This window comes from Colius striatus, chromosome 10 (assembly GCF_028858725.1).
Source record: "Colius striatus isolate bColStr4 chromosome 10, bColStr4.1.hap1, whole genome shotgun sequence".
Classification (NCBI taxonomy): Eukaryota; Metazoa; Chordata; class Aves; order Coliiformes; family Coliidae; genus Colius; species Colius striatus.
In genome coordinates this window covers 6,588,572-6,613,671 of record NC_084768.1, presented here as the reverse complement: position 1 = coordinate 6,613,671, position 25,100 = coordinate 6,588,572, and the positions used below count along the sequence as shown (strand labels likewise).

At 35.9% G+C, this 25,100-nt stretch overlaps 1 protein-coding gene across 1 annotated transcript in view; it reads left to right on the top strand.

Moving 5' to 3' along the window:
- Positions 1-650: 650 nt before the first annotated feature.
- Positions 651-25,100, top strand: part of HFM1 (helicase for meiosis 1) — a 39,155-nt gene continuing 14,705 nt past the window's right edge. The window contains exons 1-21 of the mRNA XM_062003864.1: positions 651-721; positions 1,115-1,233; positions 2,620-2,917; positions 3,550-3,812; positions 6,944-6,991; positions 9,289-9,359; positions 11,430-11,562; positions 13,876-14,027; positions 14,362-14,439; positions 14,576-14,737; positions 15,173-15,373; positions 15,463-15,551; positions 16,676-16,719; positions 16,810-16,911; positions 18,792-18,937; positions 20,309-20,403; positions 21,140-21,273; positions 22,166-22,213; positions 23,330-23,410; positions 24,020-24,111; positions 24,930-25,036. Of these exons, the coding sequence (XP_061859848.1) occupies positions 651-721; positions 1,115-1,233; positions 2,620-2,917; positions 3,550-3,812; positions 6,944-6,991; positions 9,289-9,359; positions 11,430-11,562; positions 13,876-14,027; positions 14,362-14,439; positions 14,576-14,737; positions 15,173-15,373; positions 15,463-15,551; positions 16,676-16,719; positions 16,810-16,911; positions 18,792-18,937; positions 20,309-20,403; positions 21,140-21,273; positions 22,166-22,213; positions 23,330-23,410; positions 24,020-24,111; positions 24,930-25,036 (2,534 nt within the window). The remainder of the gene's footprint in view (positions 722-1,114; positions 1,234-2,619; positions 2,918-3,549; positions 3,813-6,943; positions 6,992-9,288; positions 9,360-11,429; positions 11,563-13,875; positions 14,028-14,361; positions 14,440-14,575; positions 14,738-15,172; positions 15,374-15,462; positions 15,552-16,675; positions 16,720-16,809; positions 16,912-18,791; positions 18,938-20,308; positions 20,404-21,139; positions 21,274-22,165; positions 22,214-23,329; positions 23,411-24,019; positions 24,112-24,929; positions 25,037-25,100) is intronic.

Sequence of the window (25,100 nt, the reverse complement as noted above, 5' to 3'; positions counted from 1 at the left end):
ATGATAAGTAATTTAGAAATAATCTCTGGTCCTGGTATTTCATAGCAACCTGTTAACAACATTAAGGGGTTGGGTACATACTCACAAGGGCCCATATTCCTTTCTGTAGGTAAGCAATTTGTATGTAGGTTAAAACAAAAAATTGATGTGTTTGTGAATAAAAATAATTGTTGGGGCGTTTTAGGTAATAGAATTGGTTTATTTTATAAAAATGGTCGGGATCTGATCAGAAACCAGATAATATTTTTCTATCAGTACATGATCTGATTAAAAAAACCCACATCTCCTGCAGTTGTATAAGACAATCTTAGAAATGAAATAATTTAATATCAATTGATCCAGATGGATCTTCACTCTTTTCCACTTTTTCCCTCCTGACATCTCATGGTAATGTAAAGGTTGTTTTAAGTGCTGTCCTGCAGGATGTTTTGGTCATAAGTTACAGGAACTATATTATCAGGAGTGAAATTGTCTTTCAAGAATTAAGGGTGCGGGCAAGAGCTCTAAAAGAAAAGTTCTAGAAATTTAGTATTGGCACTTACAACTAAAAAGCTTTCTATTGCTCATACATATTCATTTCCATCAATTTCAGTTTTATGATTCCTTATACTGCCTTTTGCAGATTAAGAGACTTCCCATTGGATCTAAAAATGTTCAACTCTTCAGACATGGTCTTTTCATTGGATAATCTGTTTTATGAAAGACCAGATAAAAGACAAAGGTAAATCTTTATCATTAAATATATATAATTGTTTTCCAAGGTTTTCCACTCTCTGAATCATTTTATAGTAGAATTTGTTTTTGTACCTCCCTTTTGTGTCTACCAATGGAAACATGGGGTTAGAAGTTTCCAGGTTCATAACTTGTACTTTGAAATGTTTTTCCAAGCACACTGAAAGCTTGAATGATGTAAATGTATGTAAGAAATAAGGCTATAAGAAGTATGGATTAGAAGTTTATCCTCTTAAATTTTCTGTGACAAAAAGTCACCTAAAGAATAAAAATATTTTTTAGCAGCTGAAAGAGTAGGTTATATAAAGTAGTGATTTTGAGCTAGGTGTTGTGGAGCATGCTTAGAAAATGCTTTTACCTTCCATCTGTGTGTTAAAAATAGGTATCCAGAAAATGAAGAGTATAAGCTTTGGTGTATTGCACCTGCTCCAGGTATTGCTGAAATTCCAGCTGCAGAGGACTTGCAGAGGGAACTGGAAAAAAACACAGCCAACACTCATAGAGGTAAAATATCATAGTATAGAATCATGGAATCATTAGATTGGAAGTGACCTTTAAGATTGAGTCCAAACATAAACCTGACACTGCCAAGTCCCCCTAAACCGTAGTATTTGATATTAATTAACAAATAATTACCTTGCCAAATATTTCCTCCTCACTAATGCTGTGAAAATGAAATACTTTAGGTGTGCAAATTTAGACAAAGAATGTGTTTTTGTTGAGAGTAATGGTCTTGTATATGTGTGGAGTATTAGCAGTCTTCTTCAGGCATATATAGGCTACACATTTACTAGGGGATGGTAAGTAGCATGATCAAAATGTCAGCGATTCCACACCCTTCCACGAAGCATTAAGACAAAGTAATGCTGTAAGAGCATAATGCAACACATAGATCTCAAGACCTATCTCCCACCCAAGGAGCAGAGAGTTTATATTCACCTAACTTCTTCCCTTCTGGGGCTTTTTTCAAATCTATTCAGGAGGCCAAATTTGAATATGCTAAGTGAAGTTATTCCTTCCATCTCAACATTCAGGATCACCTTAAGGAAATTTATTTTTAAAGCTTAACATAAGATCAATTCTTTATCTCTGTCAACTAGATTTCTGCATTTCTTAGCTGATGTGCTGATCTACGATATCCTCTATTTGGGAATTATATTGTTAAGACAGAAGGGGTTTTTTTCTGCTTTATACAACAGCAATTCCATTAAGAGCTACTCTTTCAAATAAGCTTTCTCCTCTTTGTGGAATTAGAACTATTGGGGCTGTGTGACAAACAGACCATTGCAGTTTTAAGTTTCTAGATGGGTAGCAGTGAAATTAATAGGCTGTGGAATGGAGCTATTCTGTGATTTTATTGCATTGAATCGCCTGTTTCTGCTCTTCCTTTCCTTTTGCTGGCAGCAATGCTTGTGTGGTCAGCCCGATCAGGACACTCATCCTACTGAACACTAACTCTGCAAAATGTATTCGTTAAACAAGGTGACTATGAAACCAGCCAGTCACCAACAGTACAGATTTGAGCTGTTGAGATGGCAGGGTTTATCTCCCAACTGTTCGTAGTAGGAATTTCAATGACATCGTGTCATTTTTTTTCTAAGACCCTCTTTATTCTGTGACAAGGTGAAGAGTTTCTGTCTTACAAACTACTTTGTAGTTCTGAGAACAGTTTTGCTCCTTTATTTTGTATAGGAAGCATAGAAAGGAACTGTATTTTTGTAACTTTTAAATTGACAACAAATGCATTGCATTCATCAGCATGAGTCATAAAGTATACAACGAAGCTCTTGCAGTAAGATAGAAATATCAGTTCATACATGTAATTGTGTGTGGAAGCTAATAAATTTACTATGCATAATAATATGAATAGAAATAATATTGTTTTTGTGGGAGGGAGAAAGCACCAGACATTTATAAAACAGTGTAAGGGTAACACTAAGGAAGTTCAGGATAAATTGCCAGCACCTGTTCATTTTGGCATAGCCTCTGAAAAAGAGGTTCTCCAATTAAATGTAGGAGAAAGAGACAAAATGGTTTCATTGTTTCTCTCTTCAGACCAAGATAAAACTAAAACAGGAGTAGTGGTTTCTCAACAACCTGATGCAAATTTTCCACAATATAAGATATTAAGTAATTTTCCAGAAAACAGTGATGATGAGAGTGTTCATTCAACATTTAGAAAAAGGTACGTGTCTAGTAATTTCAGGTAATTTATCCACTGTCAGATTAAACACAGAGTTTGGGATCCTTCAGTTGAAGGTACTTGAATGGGGCTGCAGAAACTAATTTTTTTTCAGTATATGGGAAACAAATATTTCCTTTTGGTGGTTCTTTAGTACCTTAATTAGATGCATCCTGAGCTCAGCCTCTTTTATGAGAAAAGTAAGGATGAGGTTTGTTACTTTATCTTTAAATTAGCTGTTAGTTAACAGAGGTTTTTCCAACTATTTGAGTTCTTTATCTACATGGTAATGGGCAAGAAGGCTCAGATCACTTGCTTTTCAGAGCAGAGGTCAGCCAGCCAGGAATACCTTGAGCAGTTCTCCATTATTTCATTGCTGTTGGGATTCAGAGCCTATCTGGACAGGCAGTTTATTGTTTCAACTTCTTTCTGGAATGAAAGTAAAGTTAAAATACATTTTGAAAGGAATGGTCTTCAGGTAGAAAAGTATCAGATCAAATGAAGTTGGATACAAACTTTTCTTATGATTGTGTCTTACTAGTTCTGTTTTTAATACAAACATATGTATTTTTCAAATATTCATGCAACTGTGTGCCACTACAAGAGACTTGATGGAAATTCTGGATCTTTTGCAGCTTATTTAAAATGTCTGGTTATACATACAATAATACAGAATTTAAAGGCAGTTCTGTGGATGTGAAAGAAATTCATACTTACTCAAACACAAGTGAAAACATGAAAGAAGTGAGAAAAGAAGATTTATGGAGAAATGATCATCGTGCTGCAATAACTAAAGACTCAAGTTTTACTCTGCCTAGGGTAAATGATGAGGATATTGTGACTAAAAATGGAATTATGAAATCATTTTCTGATGCTTCAGAGGTTCTGGATAGATCAGGTAATTATTACTACTCTATTTCAAGAATGTAGTCCACTGTCTTTTGGTATATATTAATAACAATGCACGTCTGCGATCTGAAATAGTGTTTTCCCACCAGCTCAAGGTGAGATAATTGACTAAACTTGAGAGAAAATATTGCAATTCAGTGGAACTTAATTGCATTGTTGTTTAAATGTGCTGGGTAAACAATTTATGAAGAAGAGTCACATTTTCAAAAGTGCCAAGTCATGTAAGTTGTTTCAAAATGTCACTTCAAATTAGCCTGCAAAACAATTTGAAAAAGAGCAGTCTTTGTCCCTTCATCTGGTAAAAAGTCTCATCTTCATCTGAAAGCAGAGATTGTAAGTGGGATGTTTATTTGTGATGTGGCTCACACTTTGTAGAACTTCATAGAAATAGAATCTAAATAGGAAAAATCTGGAAAGTGGTGAAAATTTTCATGAAATTATAGAACTCTTAGTTTAGGAAATATTTTTGGGTTTTCCATATTTAAATGCTTCCATAGTTAAATGTGTGGTTTATTTCTAGACTCTAAGTTGTTAGGGGCAGAGAATAGGCAGAGTTACTGAATGCCTTCTTTGTCTCTGTCTATATTGCATGAGACTGTCCTCAGCAGCCCCACACTCCAGAGGAAGTCAGGTTAAAGGAGGAATTGTGTTTGGTTGCTGAGGACTGGGTTAAGGATCTGCAATCTGCGTGTGCATAAATCCATGGGCCCTGATGGGATGCACCCGCGGGTGCTGAGGGAGCTGGTGGAAGTCATTGCTAAACTACTCTCCATCATCTTTAGTAGGTCATGGAGAACTGGAGAGGTGCCTGAAGACTGGAGGAAAGGAAATGTCACTCCAGTCTTCAAAAAGGGTAAAAAGGAGAACCTGGGTAACAACAGACTGGTCAGCCTCACCTCCATCCCTGGCGAGATGATGGAAAAACTTATCCTAGGTGCTCTTTCCAGGCATTTAAAGGACAAGAGGGTCATTAGGGGCAGTCAACATGTCTTTACCAAAGGGAAGTCATGTATGACCAACCTGATAGCCTTTTATGAAGACGTAATCAGGTGGATAGATGGTGGTAGTGCAGTGCCTGTGGTTTATCTTGATTTCAGTAAAGCATTTGATAACTGACTCCCACAGCATCCTTGTGGTAAAACTGAGAAAGTCTGGGCTGGATGATCAGGTAGTGACGTGGATTGTTCACTGGTTGAGGGCAGAAGACAGAGAGTTGTGATCAGTAGGGCAGGGTCTAGTTGGAGGCCTGTGTCTAGTCCCTCAGGGGTCAGTGCTTGAACTGATACTATTCAATATATTCATTAGTGACCTTGATGAGGAAACAGTGTACTGTCAGCAGGTTTGCTGACAATACTAAACTGGGGGAGTGACTGACATACCAGAAGGCTGTGCTGCCATTCAATGAGACCTGGATAGGCTGGAGAGTTGGGTAGGGAGAAATCTAATGAAATTCAACAAGGGCAAGGGTAGAGTGTTGCATCTGGGAAAGAATAACCCCATTCACCAGTACAGGTTGGGGAATGAACTCTTAGGGAGTAATGTAGGGGAAAAGGACCTAGGAGTCCTGGTGGACAGCAGGATGACTATGAGCCAGCAGTGTGCCCTCGTGGCCAAGAAGGCCAATGGCATCCTGGGGTGTATTGGAAGGCGTGTTGTGATTAGGTCAAGAGAGGTTCTCCTCCCCTTCTACTCTGCCCTCATGAGACCACATCTGGAATATTGTGTCCGGTTCTGGGCTCCTCAGTTCAAGAAGGACAAGGAGCTACTGGAGAGAGTTCAGCACAGGGCCACAAAGATGGTGGAGTGGAACATCTCCCTTCTGATGAAAGGCTGAGGGAGCTGACGCTCTTCAGCTTGGAGAAGAGGAGACTGAGGGGTGACATCATTCATGTTTACAAATATGTAAAGGGTGAGTGTCAGGAGGATGGAGCCAGGCTGTTCTCAGTGATGTCCAGTGATAGGACAAGGGGCAGTGAGTACAAACTGGAACATAAGAGGTTCCAAAGAAACACAAGGAAAAACTTCTTCACTGTGAGGGTGATGGAGCACTGAAACGGGCTGCCCAAATGGGTTGTTCAAAACCCACCTGGATAAGTTTCTGTGTGGCCTACTCTAGGTGCTCCTGCTCTGGCAGGGGGATTGGACCTTTTCAACCTTTAAGATTCTGTGATTGCATCTGTGGAATCTACCAAGTGTGCTTGGGTAACTGCTACAGAAATATGGAATAGAAATATAGTTATAGGAGAAAATTGTAGAACAGAGCTGTGACATAGAATGGAATTTGGAGGCTGATCAGGAATAGAAAACATGATTCCTGTCTACCTTCTGAGCAACAGTGACTAGATTGTGAATGAGGAGAGTGCAGTTGATGTCTTTACTTGGACTTCAGAAAGGCTTTTTACAGAATAGAATGGTTGAGAAACATTGTCTTCCACAACATTCCTATATCCAAGTTAGGATTAGCAATGAATGGACAGTGGTGTAGGTTAAAAAAAATACAACAGTTAGATGGTCTGACCCAGAGCCTGGTGGCTGATGGGCCCACATGCCTGCTACAAGTGAAGTCCTGTAGGGATCTGTCCTGGAGGGGGCAGCTGCCAGGGATCTCATGAAATTCATTAGGAATGAATGGGCAAAGTCCTGCCCCAGGGAAGAAGAACCCTTGTATTTCCCCTTGAATGGACATATGGGGAGCAGCTCTGCAGAAGAGTGCCTGTCATCAGGCAAACAGCTCACTGAACATGAGCAAGCAGTGTGTCTCAGCAGTAACAAGGGCTCATAGCATCCTGGGCTTTGTTAACAGGGTTATTGAGGAAGGTGATTATCCCCTTCTTGGCACTTTTGAGACCACGTCTAGCTAAGTGTATCAACTTTTGAGCCTCTGGTACAGTGAAAACTTCCTTAAACTGGAGTGAGTTCAGCAAAGGGCCACTCAGATGGTCCATCAAATGAGGAGCCTGTGACCTCCCTGTCATGCACTGTCAGCCTCTTCTGTATCATGTGCACGTTGTTATAGTCGTGTAGCTCCTTAAAAAACACAGAACTTGGGGAAGATGCTTTTCATGGTCATAACTTGAAAACAAATCTGGTTTTATAAATGTAATACTTTTGTTTCTTTAGGAATGGCAGGAAGAAAACTGGACATTTTGAGGGCTGTTACAGAAATACGTATCCTTATATTTGTTGTGTCTGATTTTATTAAAAAGCTTTTACATTTATAAAGTTATAATGTTTAATTTGAAGCCATAGGAACTTATGCATTACATCTTAATAGTCTTGATAGTACTGTGCCCTCATGGCCAAGAAGGCCAATGGCATTCTGGGATGCATCAAGAAGAGCGTGGCCAGCAGGTCAAGGGAGGTTCTTCCCCTCTATTCTGCCCTGGTGAGGCCTCATCTGGAGTCCTGTGTCCAGTTCTGAGCTCCCCAGCTCAAGAGGGACAGAGAACTTCTGGAGAGAGTCCAGCACAGGGCCACCAAGATGATCAGGGGACTGGAGCATCTTTCATATGAGGAAAGGCTGTGGGAACTGGGGTTGTTTAGTCTGGAGGAGACTGATGGGAGGATCTCATTAATATTTACAAGTATCTAAATGGTGGGTGTCATGAGGTTGGGGCAGCACTTTTTTTGATGGTATCTAGCAACAGGACAAGGGGTAATGGGATGAAGCTGGAACACAAAAAGTTCCACTTAAACATAAGAAAAAACTATTTTAGTGTGAGGTGAGGGAGCCCTGGCACAGGCTGCCCAGGGAGGGTGTGGAGTCTCCTTCCTTGGAGGTCTTCAAGACCCTCCTGGACATGTTCCTGTGCAACCTGATCTAGGTGGACCTACTTTTGCAGGGGGGTTGGACTAGGTGATCTCTAAAGGTCCCTTCCAACCCCTACCATTCTATGATTCTATGATAATCAAATCATGAATAGGTGTTTACCATTTGGACTTCCAAAGCTAGAATGAAAACAAGACAACTTATAGGTTGTTCATTGCTAATCAAATTTATTCTTACTTCAAACATTTAAATTTTTATCCTTAAAACCATTTATTATTAAAATTTAATTTTTTTTATTTGCATAATACATATTTCAGGCCAGATTTTATATGCAAAGACACATATACACATATCCTTTTAAAAAAAGGGAAAGTTCATTAGTATTTAGGCTTACTAGGAAAACTGAATCTTGACTCATTTTATCAGGAGAAAATAAACATTACATATTTCTTATATATCTGTATTTCTATATTTAAGCAGATTTTACAATAATTGTCCTCCTTCTTGCCCCTGACTTGAATCCGTAGTGTAACTGACCATACATCTCTGTTTGTCAAACTTTTTTTTTTCCCCCTTTTTTCCCCTATCTTTTCAATATTTTGTTTCTAGTAGCCTGTCAAATGACAAGTTAAATATCCAGAAGTAGAAATGTCTAAATTAATGTTAATAGATTTAAGAAGCTTCATCATTTCCCAAATTAGTAAGGACTCGTTCCTCCGGTGTTGACAATTACAGATAGTCAATGTTCTGAATTTTGAAAATAGATCACTTATTTAGAGAGAGAACTTTAGAGAAGTCTTTTTGAAAAAAAAAATATTGTATTTAGTCTACTACTACTTGCTTCTCTTTACCCATTTTTAAATGTTTGCATTTATCTACTTTTCTTTGTTATTTTAATCCTTTTGCTTTTTCTCTCTATTTAGTCTTTACTGTAACATCAGTCTGAGGCCTCAGCAGTTCATTGTTATTGCTGATGTTAGATCTGACTGTGTGTGCATCCTCAGCCTGATCAAATGGTTGCATTTATTCTGCTTGTGTGGCTTCAGTGCAAGTCCAGACAAGGATCGGCTCACCTATTTGGATTTCTAATATAGCAATACTCTCTTTCCTCTTATCCACTTTTAGATAAGGATGATGTTGTCTGAAAACCACACAGTATTAGCAACTCATCTTTAAAACCACTGTCAACACTAAGGTTATAGGTGAATTTCTTTGCTACTGTTAAGACTGGACATACACTATTCCACTAATTAATTTGTATTATATTGCAAATATAATGTGACCACTGACACTTTAGATATTCCAACAGCAGTGCTCTGCTTGCTCTTGTAGCTGGTTTGCAGTGTAGAATAAAGCTTTTGACCCTTGCAATTTCACATTCCAAAGCTGCATGCCATTCCATAAAGTCTATGCCAGGGAGGAAGTTACTGATTATTAATATGATCCTGAGATCTCTCAAATAGATAGTGAATTTTTTTGGTGAAATGGATTATATGGCCCACCAAGAATTTAAATAAACCTACTAAATCATTAACTAGGTTGCTTTTTGATACATTTTTACAAGCCTGCATCAGTGAAAAATTGTTGTGGATATTTTAGGTTTGCATTTAAATTATAAGAAAGAGATGCATTTACAGTTTTAAAAGCAATTTTATGGTTTTTACTCAGTTGTTTTAAATTCCTTAATGCTGTCAAGCAACCCAATTTAGAAGTATTTTTAAGGAGTTCCCATATTTTAACTATGCACAGTCTAAAGCTTTGGATGATGTAAGTATGAAACTTTAGCTGCAGCTGCAAGTAATACTTTGTAGATAAATTTAAATGGTACTTTCATATTCAGAACTTAAAATGGGTTAGAAAATTGGAATATATCTAGAACCTTTTCCTGGAGTAGTTAAGCAGAGTTGTGTTTAGCCAGGAGAAGATAGAAGGAAACTTTAAAAACTGGTTTTCTTGTTTTTAAATACCTTTGTGTGAAGGTGTGAGTGACATGTATATCCATGCCTACAGTTTATTCATGTTTTAACATTATTTTCATGGGAAGATTAAAAAAGAAGACTTTAGAGAAGGTTGTCCCTTTGGAGAAGTGATGTTTGTCCATGCCTATTTTATCATTTATGCTCTTTCTTTAAAACCCAAAGCTTATTTTGAAAAGAAACAATTTGTGGCAGATTCTATTATAAGTATTGCAGAGAGGAGATGAGAATTCCATCAGTCTTCAACAGAGAACTTGAAATTTTTATTCAACTCTAGGGCAAATCCCAGTGTCTAAACATGTCTCAACAAAAGTTGCTTAAAAAATGTGATATTGCAAGTGTTTTTGGTTAGTTTTTTTTTTTTGTATCCACTAAGTAATGTTTTATAAAGAGAAGATTTTAAGAAGAGTGCTTCCACGAACACAGTAATCTGGTATTTAAATTATATGAGGACTTGTATTTTGCCTTTTTCCTTACAGTTTTAGTTTTATGCATAGATTTGGGGTAATTTTCCTTACTTCTAAATTTGTGTTTATTTTCTGATGAGTTAGAGTATATATTTTGGCCTGTGAAATAATCTTGTGTGACACTGTTCCTGGAATAGTGGAAATCCACAGCTTTAAGCAAGATTTACTTTCATGAAGATGCAAAAACAAAGTTCTCAGGACAATGGGTTTTGTAATGGCTTATGTATTGGTACTCCTAAATACAAGCTTTTTGTAAGGTACTGGGAAGGACAAGGTTTATTTGTCACTCATGTGTAAGACATGACATGTTATTGTAAAATTAAGGTAAATCAGCATATTAAGAAGATAATGGCCTTGTATTGATTGATTTATTTTATCAATTAAGCTTGTAAAATTCAACTTAGTAGCAACTCTCTGGTTCCAAGAAATGAGTTGTAAGCATTCAACTTTGTAGAATTCCTGTGGTTGATTCACAGTGAATGTTACAAAGGATTATTTAACAAAAATCAGGGAAAGAATTTTATTCATAGAGCATTGATACTTCATTGATTTTTATGAGCATTGGACAATTGGGAATGTTAAGTGAAAGACACAGGTGATTCCTGCAACTGTTCAGCAGTACCGTCAGTGTCAGTCATTGCTACAGTTTTTATAAGTAGGTGATTCCTGATGGTCATTGTGAGCTACTACAGGTCATAGAATAGTTTTGGAGCATTAACAGCTAGAAGGAAAGGAAAAAAGGAGGAGAATACTCTATGAGGAGTTGGCAGGTGAGGAAGGAAATGAAGCTATGCAGAGCATGCTGCATGGAGGGAGGGTGGGTGAGTAACACTGCAGAGAAGGAAGAAGTGTAGGATCATCTGGTGAAAGGAAAACAAGGAAACCTTACATGGACATACCTGGCTTCTAAGATGGTAGAGGATAGAATATGGGTCATGGGAGGAAGGAAACACAGTCATACAAAACCTACTTTTGTCATTACTTAAATGAGATATATATATATATTTTCAACAATGTTGGAGCTTTGAATGGAGATTGAATTACAGATGGAAAACAAATTGCACATGGAGCACAGAATACCTATTTCTGATGAGCCTGTGTTTGGTTGCAGTTGTGCTTTGGCGATGTTCTGTATTAATGTCATCTGAGACTAGATACTGGGGGTTTTGTTTGTTGCAGAATGGTAAATTTCATTATATAATAACCTTAGATGAACAGTGTCTTGTTTATATTTCTCTAACTTAACATCCAATACAAAAATTTTTAGAGGACTACATATAGCAATATAATAATGATTTCCTTGTGTCATTTTCAACTAGACAGTGCTTTTGGAATGTATGAATGGATACAATGGATAGCTGTGTTATATTTACTACTTTGCAATTCTTTCCTAGCTTCTTTATACAGACAGGAATTTTGTTATTTGTGCTCCAACTGGCTCTGGAAAAACTGTAATGTTTGAGCTGGCTATTACCAGATTACTCATGGAAGCCCCACTGCCTTGGTTAAATATTAAAGTTGTTTACAGTAAGTATTATGCAGCTTTAAACATTTTTGTGACAGCAGTAAAAAAAATGTCATTCTGTAAATGTGGAGATCTGGAGGGAGTGCTTTCACAGAATCATAGAATGGCAGGGGTTGGAAGGGAGCTTTAAAAATCATCTAGTCCAACCCCAAATAATAATAACCTAATAATATAAAAATAGAAATATGTACTTTATAATATAATAATGCTTTAATAATACTGAAATTAACTATCTTAAGAAATTGTGACCTATCATGTTTTTTAAAAGTTGCTTCTTTTAGGGTTGTTGTGATACCATTGTAACCATTAGTAGTATTCAACAGCACAGTAGTGTTTAGCATTCCCTGTACAAATGAAGTTTAAGAAGACTTGGGAAGAGTTAGTCCTCTAAGATGACAAGATGTACATGAAAAGGGGAGAAGGAAGCAAAGGAAACTAAAACATAGTGTGTTTGTCTGTTGCTCTGATACAAGGATCAGATTTCCAGTGTGCAGTTACTGGCAAGGTTTCCTGTGAACTATTGTGTTCTGTCTGCTAGTTCAGAGGTAACAAAGCTGTGATCTTAATGAGTTGAATTGATCTGCATAGTAACTAATGAAAGTATTTGAAGACAGTCACAACAATTACACTTTTTTCTTTCCTTCTTGAGGAATTGAGTTCATATAATGTCAATCAGATTAAATTGGTGGTTTTGTCAGTTTTCTTTAATTCATGCAGTGATATACTTGGCAGTCTTGCTATTCATGGTTAACCTTTATATTTACAAAAGTTTCAGGCTGACTTTTCTTTTAAATACAATGTGTTCAAATTCTTCCAATATAGCTAGTGTTGATTTAGAGATTACTGTGATAATCTTTTATTATCAGGCACGTATTGTAGTTTTTTTGTCAATGGGTCAAGGTGGGGCATTTCAGTGTACTGTAAGATTTTTGACTGCCTTGGTAGAATTGATACAAGCTGGTTGGAACTTTCCATAGGGAAGCAGTTACCTGCTGGTGGAATTAGGTCTGCTGACCTTTCCAGATTCAACAGTGATGGAGAAGGAGACATGTCAGTTTTCCAAATGTTGGAACAGAGGTGTTAATCAGGTTATGTACTACCACAACACGCTCTGGTACCTGGTTCATCAGTGGTCCAGCGTATGTGAGTTAGCTTGCAGTAGTTGTGTAAGTTAAGAGTTGTTTTCCGATTGCCGTAACTCTTGCTTAGGGTTGGTGACTGAAGTTCCAGGAGCAATTACTCTTTTCTTTGATTCTTCTGTAGTGAAAGATTATTAATTTTGCTGTTTTGTGAGGTACTTGCTGGTAGCTTAATCAATTTTCTGGAACTAGTGATTACAGGCCACTGATAATGCTTCTGAGACTTTACACTTCATTCTGAAGCAGAAACTGGTTCTTTAAATCACTTCGTCTTAGGGATCACTTCTCAGCTGACAAATGTTTGTTTATTCCAGTGGCTCTAACTAGCCTAGAATTGTAACCACTGCAAGGTTTTGGATCAAGTGTAGATCACTTATTTTACTTAAATTACTGCATTTTCCATATAGGTCACCTATCCAGTAAAGACTTACAAGTATTACTAGGATCACTCCTTGAAATGAATTACTTCTGATTTCTAGAAATCAATCTCCATCTGCAAAAGTATACTATGTACCCTCAGGGGGTAAAAAAAAAAAGAAAAAATAGATTGTTTTAGGAGTCTGTTCGTGAGAACCAGCATCAAAGCTGGTACTTTTGTTAGCTGCTACCTGCAGTGGTAGCTGCATGGTATGACTTTGACTACACTCAACCGTTTATTTGGTTTAGGTAGATTTTCTTTTCTTCTGGTATTTTGTCTCTTGCTCTTAGATGTTCTCTCATTTATAATTCCTTTTCTCTCTGAATACAGAGTGCTAAAATTATTCTGAACTGGAAAAAGGTTGTTATTTGTGTGATCTTCCATTAGAAAATATTTTTTTCCTATGGTTTTTCCTGTCTGTGAGAAAATCTTTGATACTTGGATGGTTGTTTCCATGTGGGATTGAGGAAGAAATCAGGATTAGGAGAGGGCATAAATAACCTTAATTAAAGGTTATGATTTTGATTGCTGATAGGGAAGATCTAGATTTCAAAGCTCAACGTTGATCTGTGCACATGAAATAGAATAATAAGGATAACAATACCAGTTAAAAATTTTATGGTCTGGGAGGAAAGCTGAAAATAGGGAAATTAAATTCAAGAAGACAACTTCATTGCTAAAGATGCTAAATTTATACATGTTACACTTGAAGATTTGGTTTTCCTGATATAACTCTCGTTATTTTGTGTTATTTTTAGTGGCCCCAATAAAAGCACTGTGTTCTCAGCGTTTTGGTGATTGGAAAGAAAAATTTGGACCTATAGGACTCAGCTGCAAGGAACTGACAGGAGATACAGTGATGGATGATTTATTTGAAATACATCACGCTGACATTATTATCACCACACCTGTAGGTGTCCATCCCATTCTTACAAAATCCTAGAATAAGCAGACATTAGTAGTCTACTGATTGTATGCTACTAGAACTGCTCCTTTTTTCATAGTACATAATTTTATGACCCCTATGCTTGCCTGCACAGTGATGTGCGTAATACTTGTTCATGTAAACAACAGTTAGTAATATAATAATGTGCCAGATGAAACATCCTTGGCATTAGCTTGGATTAGTTTAACTGATTGTATTGAAAGATCTAATAATGTTGAGGCATGTCTGTCTGTACTTCTGGCATGTGGTGGCCTGTAAAACGTCTTCAGTCTTTTATTGTGTTGGTTTTGTCTCCTAGGAAAAATGGGATAGCATGACGAGAAGGTGGAGAGACAACTCTATAGTTCAGCTCGTACGACTGTTTCTCATTGATGAGGTAAGAAAATTAAGTGTTTATAGGCAATGGTTTTCTTCTTGAAGAGAAAAGGAAACTTAGAGAATACCGTGGTCATTTAACACGTGTGGTTTGTAACTGGAGGAGTATTTAGCAAACCTTTTTAAATTCCTACTAGGTGCATGTTATAAAGGATGAAAGCCGCGGCGCAACGTTAGAAGTTGTAGTCAGTCGGATGAAGACTGTTCAGTCTTCTCTTTGTCGTCTTTTAGAGAATCACGATACTGTTCCTTCCTTGAGATTTGTAGCTGTTTCTGCAACAATCCCAAATGCGGAAGATGTAAGAGTTATGTTTTTACTGTATTTTAATTAATGTGGTTGTATTTTGTAAAATTTTACTGGATTTATAAATTCAGATTGATAACAAAGTTGTCATTTCGAAACTGTCAGCTTAAGCTAGCTGTGAAGTTAACATTACTGTAATAAAAGACCTACAGCCAAGCTATCAGCCAAGTATGGACATGCTTCAGTTTTAGATTTCTGTTTGTGTTTTTTTCTCTCTAAGTGCAAATCACAACAGATTTAAGATTTCAGTATGAATTATATTGATCCTGTAGAAAGCAGAACTTCACCTGTGATTTTAATAACAGCAGTCAAATGTGTTAATAGTTTACATGTGACAAAAACTAATTCAATTATTGTGTGATACAGTTAAAGCAAAGTGTGATTAAAAGAAGAAATTTATCATTTCCATTCTATTTCTTCTTTTTTAAAGATTGCAGAATGGCTTTCAGATAGTAAGATGCCTGCTGTATGTCTGAAAATAAATGAGGATCAACGACCAGTGAAGCTACGCAAAGTTGTCCTTGGCTTTCCTTGCAGTGACAGTCAGACGGAATTCAAATTTGACTTAACTCTTAACTACAAGATAGCCAATGTTATACAAACATATTCAGAACAGAAACCAGCCCTTGTGGTACAACAGTGGTTTTTTTTTTTCATCACATTTGGAATTGTTTCTTTCTTAAAAGTGTTGATTCCAAAAAAATCTTTTCTTATTTATAGTTTTGTGCCACAAGAAAAGGAGTACAGCAGGCTGCTTCTGTTCTTGCAAAAGATGCTAGATTTCTGCTGAGTGTAGAACAGAAACAAAGGTAATTTTATAGTTGTGTTGTTAATAATTGTTTATCTGTTTTAGTAAACCTGTGATATCTGTGAAAAAAGCTGTTGAACTAATACCATTTTTATAAGAACAATATCTGCAAAATATCATCATCAGTGTTGAAATTCTTTTTGGTAAATTGGCACTCTTTTGGGGAAGTTTTATTTGCTTCTCAGATTTCACAAATATTAAGCTGTTCCTAAAAGCTCATTTTTAAACATACAAATGTTAATTCCTATAGACCTATAAGGCCTTGTAGTGCAAAGATTAAACATATGAATTATTGAATGGTAGGGATTGGAAGGACCTTTAGAGATCATCTAGTCCAACCCCCTTGCAGAAGCAGGTCCAGCTAGATCAGGTCACACAGAAACATGTCCAGGTGGGTCTTGGAGATCTCCAAGGAAGGAGCCTCCACACCCTCCGTGGGCAGCCTGCGCCAGGGCTCCATCACTTCACAGTGAAATGGATTTTTTCTATGTTTAAATGGAATGTTTTGTTTTCCAGCTTCATCCCATTACCCCTTGTCCTGTTGCTAGATACCACAGAAAAAAGGGATGCCCCAACCTCCCGATACCTTTAAACTGCCATGACTGTAATAACTATTATATACTTCAGGTTTCACTAGTCATGGTAGCTTTAGAAGCTACTTTCTGATTTTGAACTTCAAAAATGGTTGTCTTTGCCCTCTCTGAACAGCACATCTAGATGGTAGATCATGACTTTGAGACTGTGTGCTAAGGCTGCAACAGCTGCTCTGGGTAGTCAGTTTGCTCTCTTTGCAAAGATGAGAAATGTGGTAGATGAAAATATCCAAAGAACATATATTTTACAAGTTATTTTAAGACTATATCCTTTTGATAGTCTAATGTGTAATTGAGAACTAAGAACATCCTTAAAAAGCACAGATGCAGTAGATCTATGTGAAAGTATGTAAAAAATACCCCTCAAGGAAGACATCTTACAGGCTTTAGTGGGGTAATTATGTATCTAGTTTCACGTGAAACTTTTTTTTTCATTTTGAAAACATACTTGTGTCTTTGTACATTCCACTTACATTAGTGAGTCTGTTTTATGATTCTGAAGTATTCTGTTTTGTTTTTCTGCATTGCATAGATTACAGAGGTCTGCAAATTCAGTCAAAGATTCCAAACTGAGAGGTAAATGTAACCTACTACTTCTCCGCTCTGTGAATGAATAGTTGCTTGAGTAAAGTGAGCAAATGATGGATAAAATCATTTCATTATCAGATCTTTTAATGTATGGTGTGGCTTATCATCATGCGGGCATGGAGGTATCTGACAGAAAAATAATTGAAGGAGCTTTTACTGCAGGAGACCTACCAGTACTTTGTAAGTAAATTCAACTTGGAAAATTATAATGCTGTTAATGTATCCTGAGAAGATAGCAGTTTGGAAGTGGCAATATGTTATGATTCTATAGTTAGTTTAGCCTTTGGAATTACTTTGTGAAATCCAGGTAAAGATATGTTTGTATTTCAGATGCACTTTTGCCCTGTGAGTATACTAACATGCTGTTAATAAAGATAATGTTTTCAAACTCCCATGCAAGGTGTTTTGACTGATGAGGAGGTTCCTAAGAAATACTACATTTGCTGTTACCTGAAATAAGGTATCTGTTTGGGACACGATGGTCACATCTCAGCCAAGATTTCTTTTTCTGTAAAAGACTTTCAGACCCTATGGGGTGTGGTTCTGTGTGATTCATGTACAACACTGAAAGATTCATAGATGTTTATTTTCTTTCCTGTACAATGGTCCTGACTCACTATGAAGATTTAAGGTAGATACCCTTGCTATGTTCTAGCAACCTTGCTACTATGATCTGGCAACCTCGTCTTCCTGGTGCACTGTGTACAGCTTTGCCAACTATGGTGCCATGTCTGAACTCTTGGGAGACTGTGGTACTGCAATTGCTCTTTGCAAAAATAACTTTGAGACCCCATGCCACAGTTGAGCACAATGTGAATGTATATTTGGACTGCCACTGAAAGAATGCAAAGTTTGTACTGCAAAGTGATTGGTACTTAAGTCTTTTGAAATTTATAGTTTATATGAATGTTTCAGTTTAGTTTGAGACACTAGAATTCTATTTCTACAGCTAAGAGGAAACTAAAAGAGTATGGACCATATTCCAGTTTATATGTCTGTGAATATGATGGAGGTGGGATTTTAATGTATATTTCAGAGATATTGGAAAGGGGAAGAATTCTTTGATCTTGTAATAGAGTGTACATATACTCACAGTGTGTCTGTGAACATGTATATATACACACACATACATGGGCTGAAGCTCTGATTGCACTGGTAAGTCACCTTTCTTTGCAGCTTTTTTATGGCTAGATCATTTTGCTTTGACAGAGTTCCCATTTTGCATACAATTGCAATATTAAAACCAGTCATATTCTCATAAGATGGTGTGGTTATGCCTTTAGGTTGGATTCTTCTTTCCTGATGCACCTGTAATGACTAGTTTTACTTCTTTCATTTTGAGAAAGAATTGGAAAATTCATTAATACTTTGTTTTCCTAATGGAATAGTTACATCAGTTGGCCAGTACAGCTGGCTTTCCACCTTCAATTCCTGTCATCCATATGATTATAGAAAGTGAATTAGAAAACATGAGTTAAGGTAATTTGCCACAGACTTGACTCATGTTTTCCATGTGAGAGTGAGTATTTGTAAAGTATTGTGATAGTGTTGGTGATGCTTCTGTGTTGGTACCGTGGATGTAAATAACATCAATGACTGAAGACTTAAAAAAAATACATCTTAAAGGTATTAATTACTACAAAGCAAGAGGAAGTCATGACTGTATTCAAATATCTATCCATGAAGAAATATTAATAATATGAATAATATTTCTTCAGTGAGTGTGTGTTATGTTACATATAGATACATACTCCAATATAAACTATTGCATTCTAGATTATCTCCAAATGTTAAGGAATTTTTAAATGAAAATATCTGGGATGTAATTTGATGAAGAATACTTGATAATAAATTAATGCTGATGATCAGATCCACAGAAAATATAATGCAAATACATGTCTGTAATCTATGTCTGATTCTTTGTGGTGCAGAACATCCACTATCTTCACTAGAAAATTAGCTCTTAGGAATCAAGAGGTAGTCACTTGCTGTTTGTTTAATGTCTGCCAGACATTTCAATGATGTTAATCTTGCAATCAATACACTTTAATCTGTTGTAGTTACTACTAGCACCTTAGCCATGGGAGTCAATCTACCTGCACATCTGGTGGTTATAAAATCCACAATGCACTATGTTGGAGGAGTGTTCCAAGAGTACAGTGAAACTGATATTCTGCAAATGATTGGGAGAGCAGGAAGGCCTCAAGTAAGTTAATGTTGTTGATCGTATCTATAGGTGCATCTACAGGTGGAAAGAAATAATGCCAACAATTTTACTGCATGTTTGGTTTTTAAAGGGTTGTTCTTAATATTTAGGTTACTACTGGCTAACATCTTAATAGAGAAAAAAGTGTTTGCTTTTGTATTGTCCAGTAAAAAGTACTACTTTGCTTTGCTGTGGAAGAAGATCTAAAGATTAGTTTTGGGTACAATAATAAATGGGATTAGAGAAGAAGTAGGAGTATAGCACATAACATTAATTGCATGATAAAAACAATGAAATATTCAATAGTACAGGGAGCAATATTCTCATAACATCAGAACAAGAAAACATCTAATTAAGTTAGAGGAAGAGGGGCAGCAACACTGCCTTCAAAAAAACTATAATTCATTTTGCTTCCACCAGAGGTTGCTGATGCCAAGAATGCTGTGTTGTAGCAAGGCTTTAGACATTGCTTTGGTGGTAAAGAGGAGGGGAGGGGATTTTTTGAAATAGGTATTTTAATGATACCTCTTCAAAGTCTCTGAATCATTTATCTTAATTCTTACAGTTTAAAGACTTTTAAGTTTTAGAAATACAGATGAAGCCTATTAGAGGAGACAGCTTACCCCACTTTTATCTCCAGCAGCTTGTGTTAGCCGCTGGGCTATGTTGTGTACATGGGCTATTGGAAATTCCAATATTCCTGACTTTCTTAACCACTTGGGATTTTTTTTCAAGAGGTTGCAATTGAAGGAGATTTTTAAAACGGTGACTCAGAGTCCTAAGCCACTGCCTTTCAGTGTTACACACACTAATCTCATTTAAAAATGAAAAAGTCAGGAAGCATCTTGTACAAAACTCAGTAAATCAGTCTAACAGTATTGTTTCCATTACAGACCAAAATAATCTAAGGATGGTGACTTGAGAGTAGATGATGAAGATTAGAAAAAATTACTCAAAAAGTCTTGAGTAATTACTCAAAAAGACTGTTATTCAAGACTTTCTGATGTTCTGGAGTTACTAGTGAGACTACATGTCAGTAAATTATTTTCTGTGGTTGTGGCTCGGAATCCTTTCCTTAGCTGTGGGCCTTCTAAGCAGGTCAATAGCAGTTCACATTTGTGTTGGTTTTCAACCTGTCTCTGTTCTATGTACATTAGCACACACAGGCTGGTGTGCTGACCTGCCTGCCAGGGATGGCTGGAATCCTGAGTCCTGCTTGATACCCAAATGAGTTGGAACTTGCCTTTAAGTTAGAGAGGCCTTGGATGTAAGAAAACAGTTCTAATGGTTTCAACACATACGGGCTGCGTATTCAACTAGATTTTTTTTTGCTGAGAGCTAGAGAGCAGTTTTTGTGGTTTTATTTTTCAGTTTGACACTACAGCTACAGCAGTTATTATGACTCGTTTGAGTACAAGGGAGAAGTATATGCAAATGTTAACTGGTGCTGATATCATAGAGAGCAGGTAACTATTTTGTGTAAGACTGTATAGATGGTGGCAATGTTTCATACTTTCTACAGAACGCTTTTTCAGGTGGATTTTGGGGTGACTTTGGTCTATTTAGAAGAAATTTAAGAAAAAATAAGCAAAGTAAAACTAGACTTTTCAGAAGTTGATAGCCTGTTTTATCAGTGTTTAGGACATCTTAAACCTAACAAAAAAGTTGTAGATTCTTGCTGGAAAATTGAAGATACTGAGATAGTATATATTGCAAAGACAAAGCAAGAGTTGAACTCAGATTGTGTCTCTGAATTTTGACAGTCTGGAAAATACTTAATGTGAACAAATTAGTAAGAGAAATATGTAGGAAAGTTGAAACATGAAAGAGTAAAGCAGGAAATTTTGCTGCTGTAATTTTGTAAAGGTTTAAGTTTTCAAATATCTTCAAAATACCAACACTGTGCTGTAACTTTTAAATACATGTAGCTTTATTTTCTAAATAATTTTGAAACTTCATAGAGTTTATTTTTGCTTGTTGGACCTTAAGCCATAATAAATCATTTTGTTGATTATTTATGTATTTTTTACTGTTTTCTATTCAGTTCATTGATTGAAGTAAGCAGTTGAAAAGAAAAAAAAAAGCTGTGGTTTGGAGGAAGGGGTTTGGTTTGATCTGTTTCTTGTTTTCACCACTTTTTGTGCTATTAATTTGTATATGTACAATGTATTTACCTGTGTTTCTTTTTTCTTTTTTTGTTAGCTTGCACAGGCATCTTGTTGAACACTTAAATGCAGAAATAGTGCTACATACTGTCTCAGATGTCACTGTAGCTTTGGAATGGATACGATCAACGTTTTTGTACATTAGAGCCTTAAAAAATCCAACTCATTACGGTTTGGGGTTTTTTTTACCTTGTTTAAATTATGATACTAGGATGTTTTAGATCCATATTAGTTGTTTCTTTTGTTTTCTTATAGACTCTTATTTCATAAAGAGAAGAAAACAAAATGTGTAATATGGCCTGTAATATTTTTAGATTCAGTTGTCCTGAAACAGCGGTTTCAGCATGGTATAACATTTAAAAATGATGAAGTATCCATCTGCAGCATTAATGATCTGTTCCTTTGGATCTTGATACACTGGACCATGAATTAATGCAGTGTCAAGCCATTATGTACTACTTCAGTGCTGAATTTATAATCTGCTGCTAAGAAAAATCAACCTGTCTAATATTTCATAGTTTTGCTAAAACAAAAATCAATATTCTTAATGCTGGTGTCTTTCAACTTTTCTTTCCCAGAACAGCCCCTTGGTCCCCAGCCCTGACCATATCTTTGTTCCTGGCCATTTGCTCTACACCTGACTGGGAGGGAAATCATTGGGCATTTACTGCATGCTGTTTTCTTGAGGCTTTAGAGATAAGACAGGAAGATAGTGGATCTAGTACTTGAATAGATGTTAAAATTTAGGTGACTTTCTGTATTTCAAAATAGGAAAACTCTCCACGTGCAGTTGCTCGCTGACAATTCTACATTTTAGGATTCTTATATTTTCCATAGGGGAATATCTGCTGCGTTTACCTTTTGCTCAGCTGGTTGTAACAACTGTTTATTGATACTCAGTACTTAACCTATATAAGGCTTTTGATGTCTTTCCAGTATAGTAAATATTTACAAATTTTTCATTTTGGGGAATTCGGCTCCCCAAAATCAGCAAATCAGCTTTGATGGCTAATAATATTGAGAAAGAGGAATATCGTTTCATTAATTTTGTCTTTTCATGAAGGTTTTTCATCTGGATTGGATAAAAATGGAATTGAAGCAAAATTACAAGGTAAATGGCTTCTAAGGTTTTTTCAGTAAAATATTTCATTTTAAGGCAGAGTCATCCATGTTTATTATATATCTCCATTATTCCAATAGATCTGTTCACAGAGCAAGTGTAATTTCCTTTATGGTGCTATTGATTTTATGTAATCGTTAATACTTTTGAAAGATGATCAGTACATTTTGACTGGTGGAAAAGATTTTGTTGTATAGAGAAAAATAAAAAAACCTCTTTATCTACTTTATCTCCATGTACATGTTCAGAAATATGGAGCAGAGCATTGTAATTTTGATTTCTTGTCATTCTTCTCATTTTTCCTTTGATTTAGGTTGGAAAAGACCTTTAAGATCATTAAGTCAACTGTAAATCTAAGACTGCCAAGTCCCATCTTTAAATCATTAAATAACCAACCTCTTTTTAAAAGTTCTCCCAGCTCCTTTTCTCTGCACACAGGAAATATTTTGTAGTAATGGACACAGTTATGTTTTCATACATCTCATGTGCAATGGGAATGATTTTTGGTTGCAATGGGAACCATCACTTTGACTACTTTCCCAACTTACCTTTAAATCCTGAACATTGTATTAATGTATTTTTTTTGCCTTTTAATTACTTTGATTTTGAGAGAAAAAAAACCACTTTGGTCATCCTCATGCAGATATCTCACTAAATAGGTTTAGTGAAGTAAATACAAATTCACCTGATCCAGTGTGAAAATTTCTGATGAAAGGTTTGTGTGGATATTTCAAATTTCAACAATTTAAGTGTCAACTGTGTAGCGGAAATCTTTTGTATAGATACTCTGGACTCTGGTCTGTCATTCAGAATTTAATGGGATGGCCTGCATTCTGTGCATCTAGTTTCTTTTATTTCGCTGCTTTTGCTTTACTGAAAAACGAGTTGGGCTGTCCTATATGAAAAATCTTTGAGTGAGCTTTCCCCAGGTAGAAGTTAACCACTAACTTTAGCAAAAGCAGGATCACATTCAAAAACCTTTACTTGAGTTCAATGGAATTACTTGGGTGGGCATTCATTGCAATTTGATGATGATATTTCTGCTGTCTACCTACGTAATTTTTTCTGCATGGACTAAAAATACACATATTTTCAAATTGTGAACAGAACTGTGTTTGAAGAACTTAAATGATTTATCATCTTTTGATTTGATCAGGATGGATGAAGTAAATAATTTCAAACCAACAGGTAACACTTTTTTTTTTAAGTAAACAAATTTTCAGAAGTGATGTTGAACTACAAAGGGTCACAACTGCTCTTGTGACCCATTAATATGAATACACAAATGTAGTAGAGATGAGAATCTGAGAGATTGCTTGACTAAAATATATGCACAGTTTTCTTTAACAGATCATGGAAGTACATTCTCTTAATGTTGATCCATGAATAGATTATCTTTTGTTGTTGCTGTAAATGCTGTTGCACATTAGGAGAAATTGAGAGAACATTATCCCAGGAAAATTGGATGTGATACAGTGCAACAAAGGATAGGTTTTATCAATACCTACTCTTTCTAAAGTCCTCTGCTAGAAGTGGTTAGCTTCTCTGCAACCACAGTTCACAGTCTGGTATATTAGTGTGAATTCATCTCCATTGGAGAAAACAACTGGTTCATGTTTCTGCTACTCTGTGATGGGGTCGGTAATATCTGTCAGACATCCTCCATCCTGAGGCAGTTGTAGTAAATCTCATAGAGCTGTATGATAAGAAAATTAATTTGATTTTGTGACTAAATTAAAATTAAATTTAAAATATACTTGACATATTTATTTTTTAAGTGATATTCTTCTTTTACAGAGACTGGAAGATTAATGGCGTGGTATTACATTGCATTTGACACAGTGAAACAATTTTTCACAATAAAGGGAACAGAGACTTTAAATGAATTGGTAATTTAAGTTTTTAAAGAAAATTTACATTTGATTTAAAACAGGATCAAAGATAAGCAGAAGTGGTTTGTTTTTAAAGAAATCAGGCTTTGTTTATATAAGATTTTAGAGAATACATCCAAATAAATCCCATATGGAGTTTTTTTGAGGCTTTGTACTGTAAGATCTTGTGATTTCCAACTCTTCTCCAATCACTAACCTTGCTTATGAAGATATGAAGTTGCTAAAGCTGTCCTGTTGATGTGTTAAACAAAGTATTGTTTTGTGTTTCAGTAGGTATTTTTTATTTTAGCAGATTTTACTTTTTAAGAAATATTACTGTCTTCCTGTTTCAAGTCCTCTGTCAGATAACAGATTGTTACTGCTACTGATAAAGTCACAAAAGACATTTTTTATGCAAGCAAATACTATGTTGGAACAGACTGGCCATGAAACAAATTGAATGCCTGTTCTCTGGCTATCGTTACTAAAGTATTAAGAAAGTGAAATACCTAACAGAGAGTAAAACCTATTTATATTTCCATTGTATGTCATACAGTGTTAGCAGTGTGGTTGATTTGAGATAATTTCAAGTAGAATATTAATCTAAAAACGGAAAGAAAAACCTTCCCCTTCTGTTATATAACGGGAATAGGAAGATGAAAGAAAGTTGGTCAGTGTTATAAAGAACTGATTAACCATCTTTTCATGGTCATACCGTTGAGACAATAACATTGTTTTTTAAGTGGTTTGTGGCTTTGTGGTTTTTTTTTTTTCAAAAATACTTGCAAGATGTAGTAGGGAAAATGACAAAAACAATAAAACTTAAATTGTTGCAGATTACAATGATCTCCAACTGCACAGAATTTCTGGATGTCAAGTTAAGAACAAATGAAAAGAAAATTCTAAACACTTTAAATAAAGACAAGGATAAAATTACTATCAGGTATAAAAAATAAATACATTGACAAAGGAAGGTATCTTTTTAGAAATAAATAAAATGAAAACCA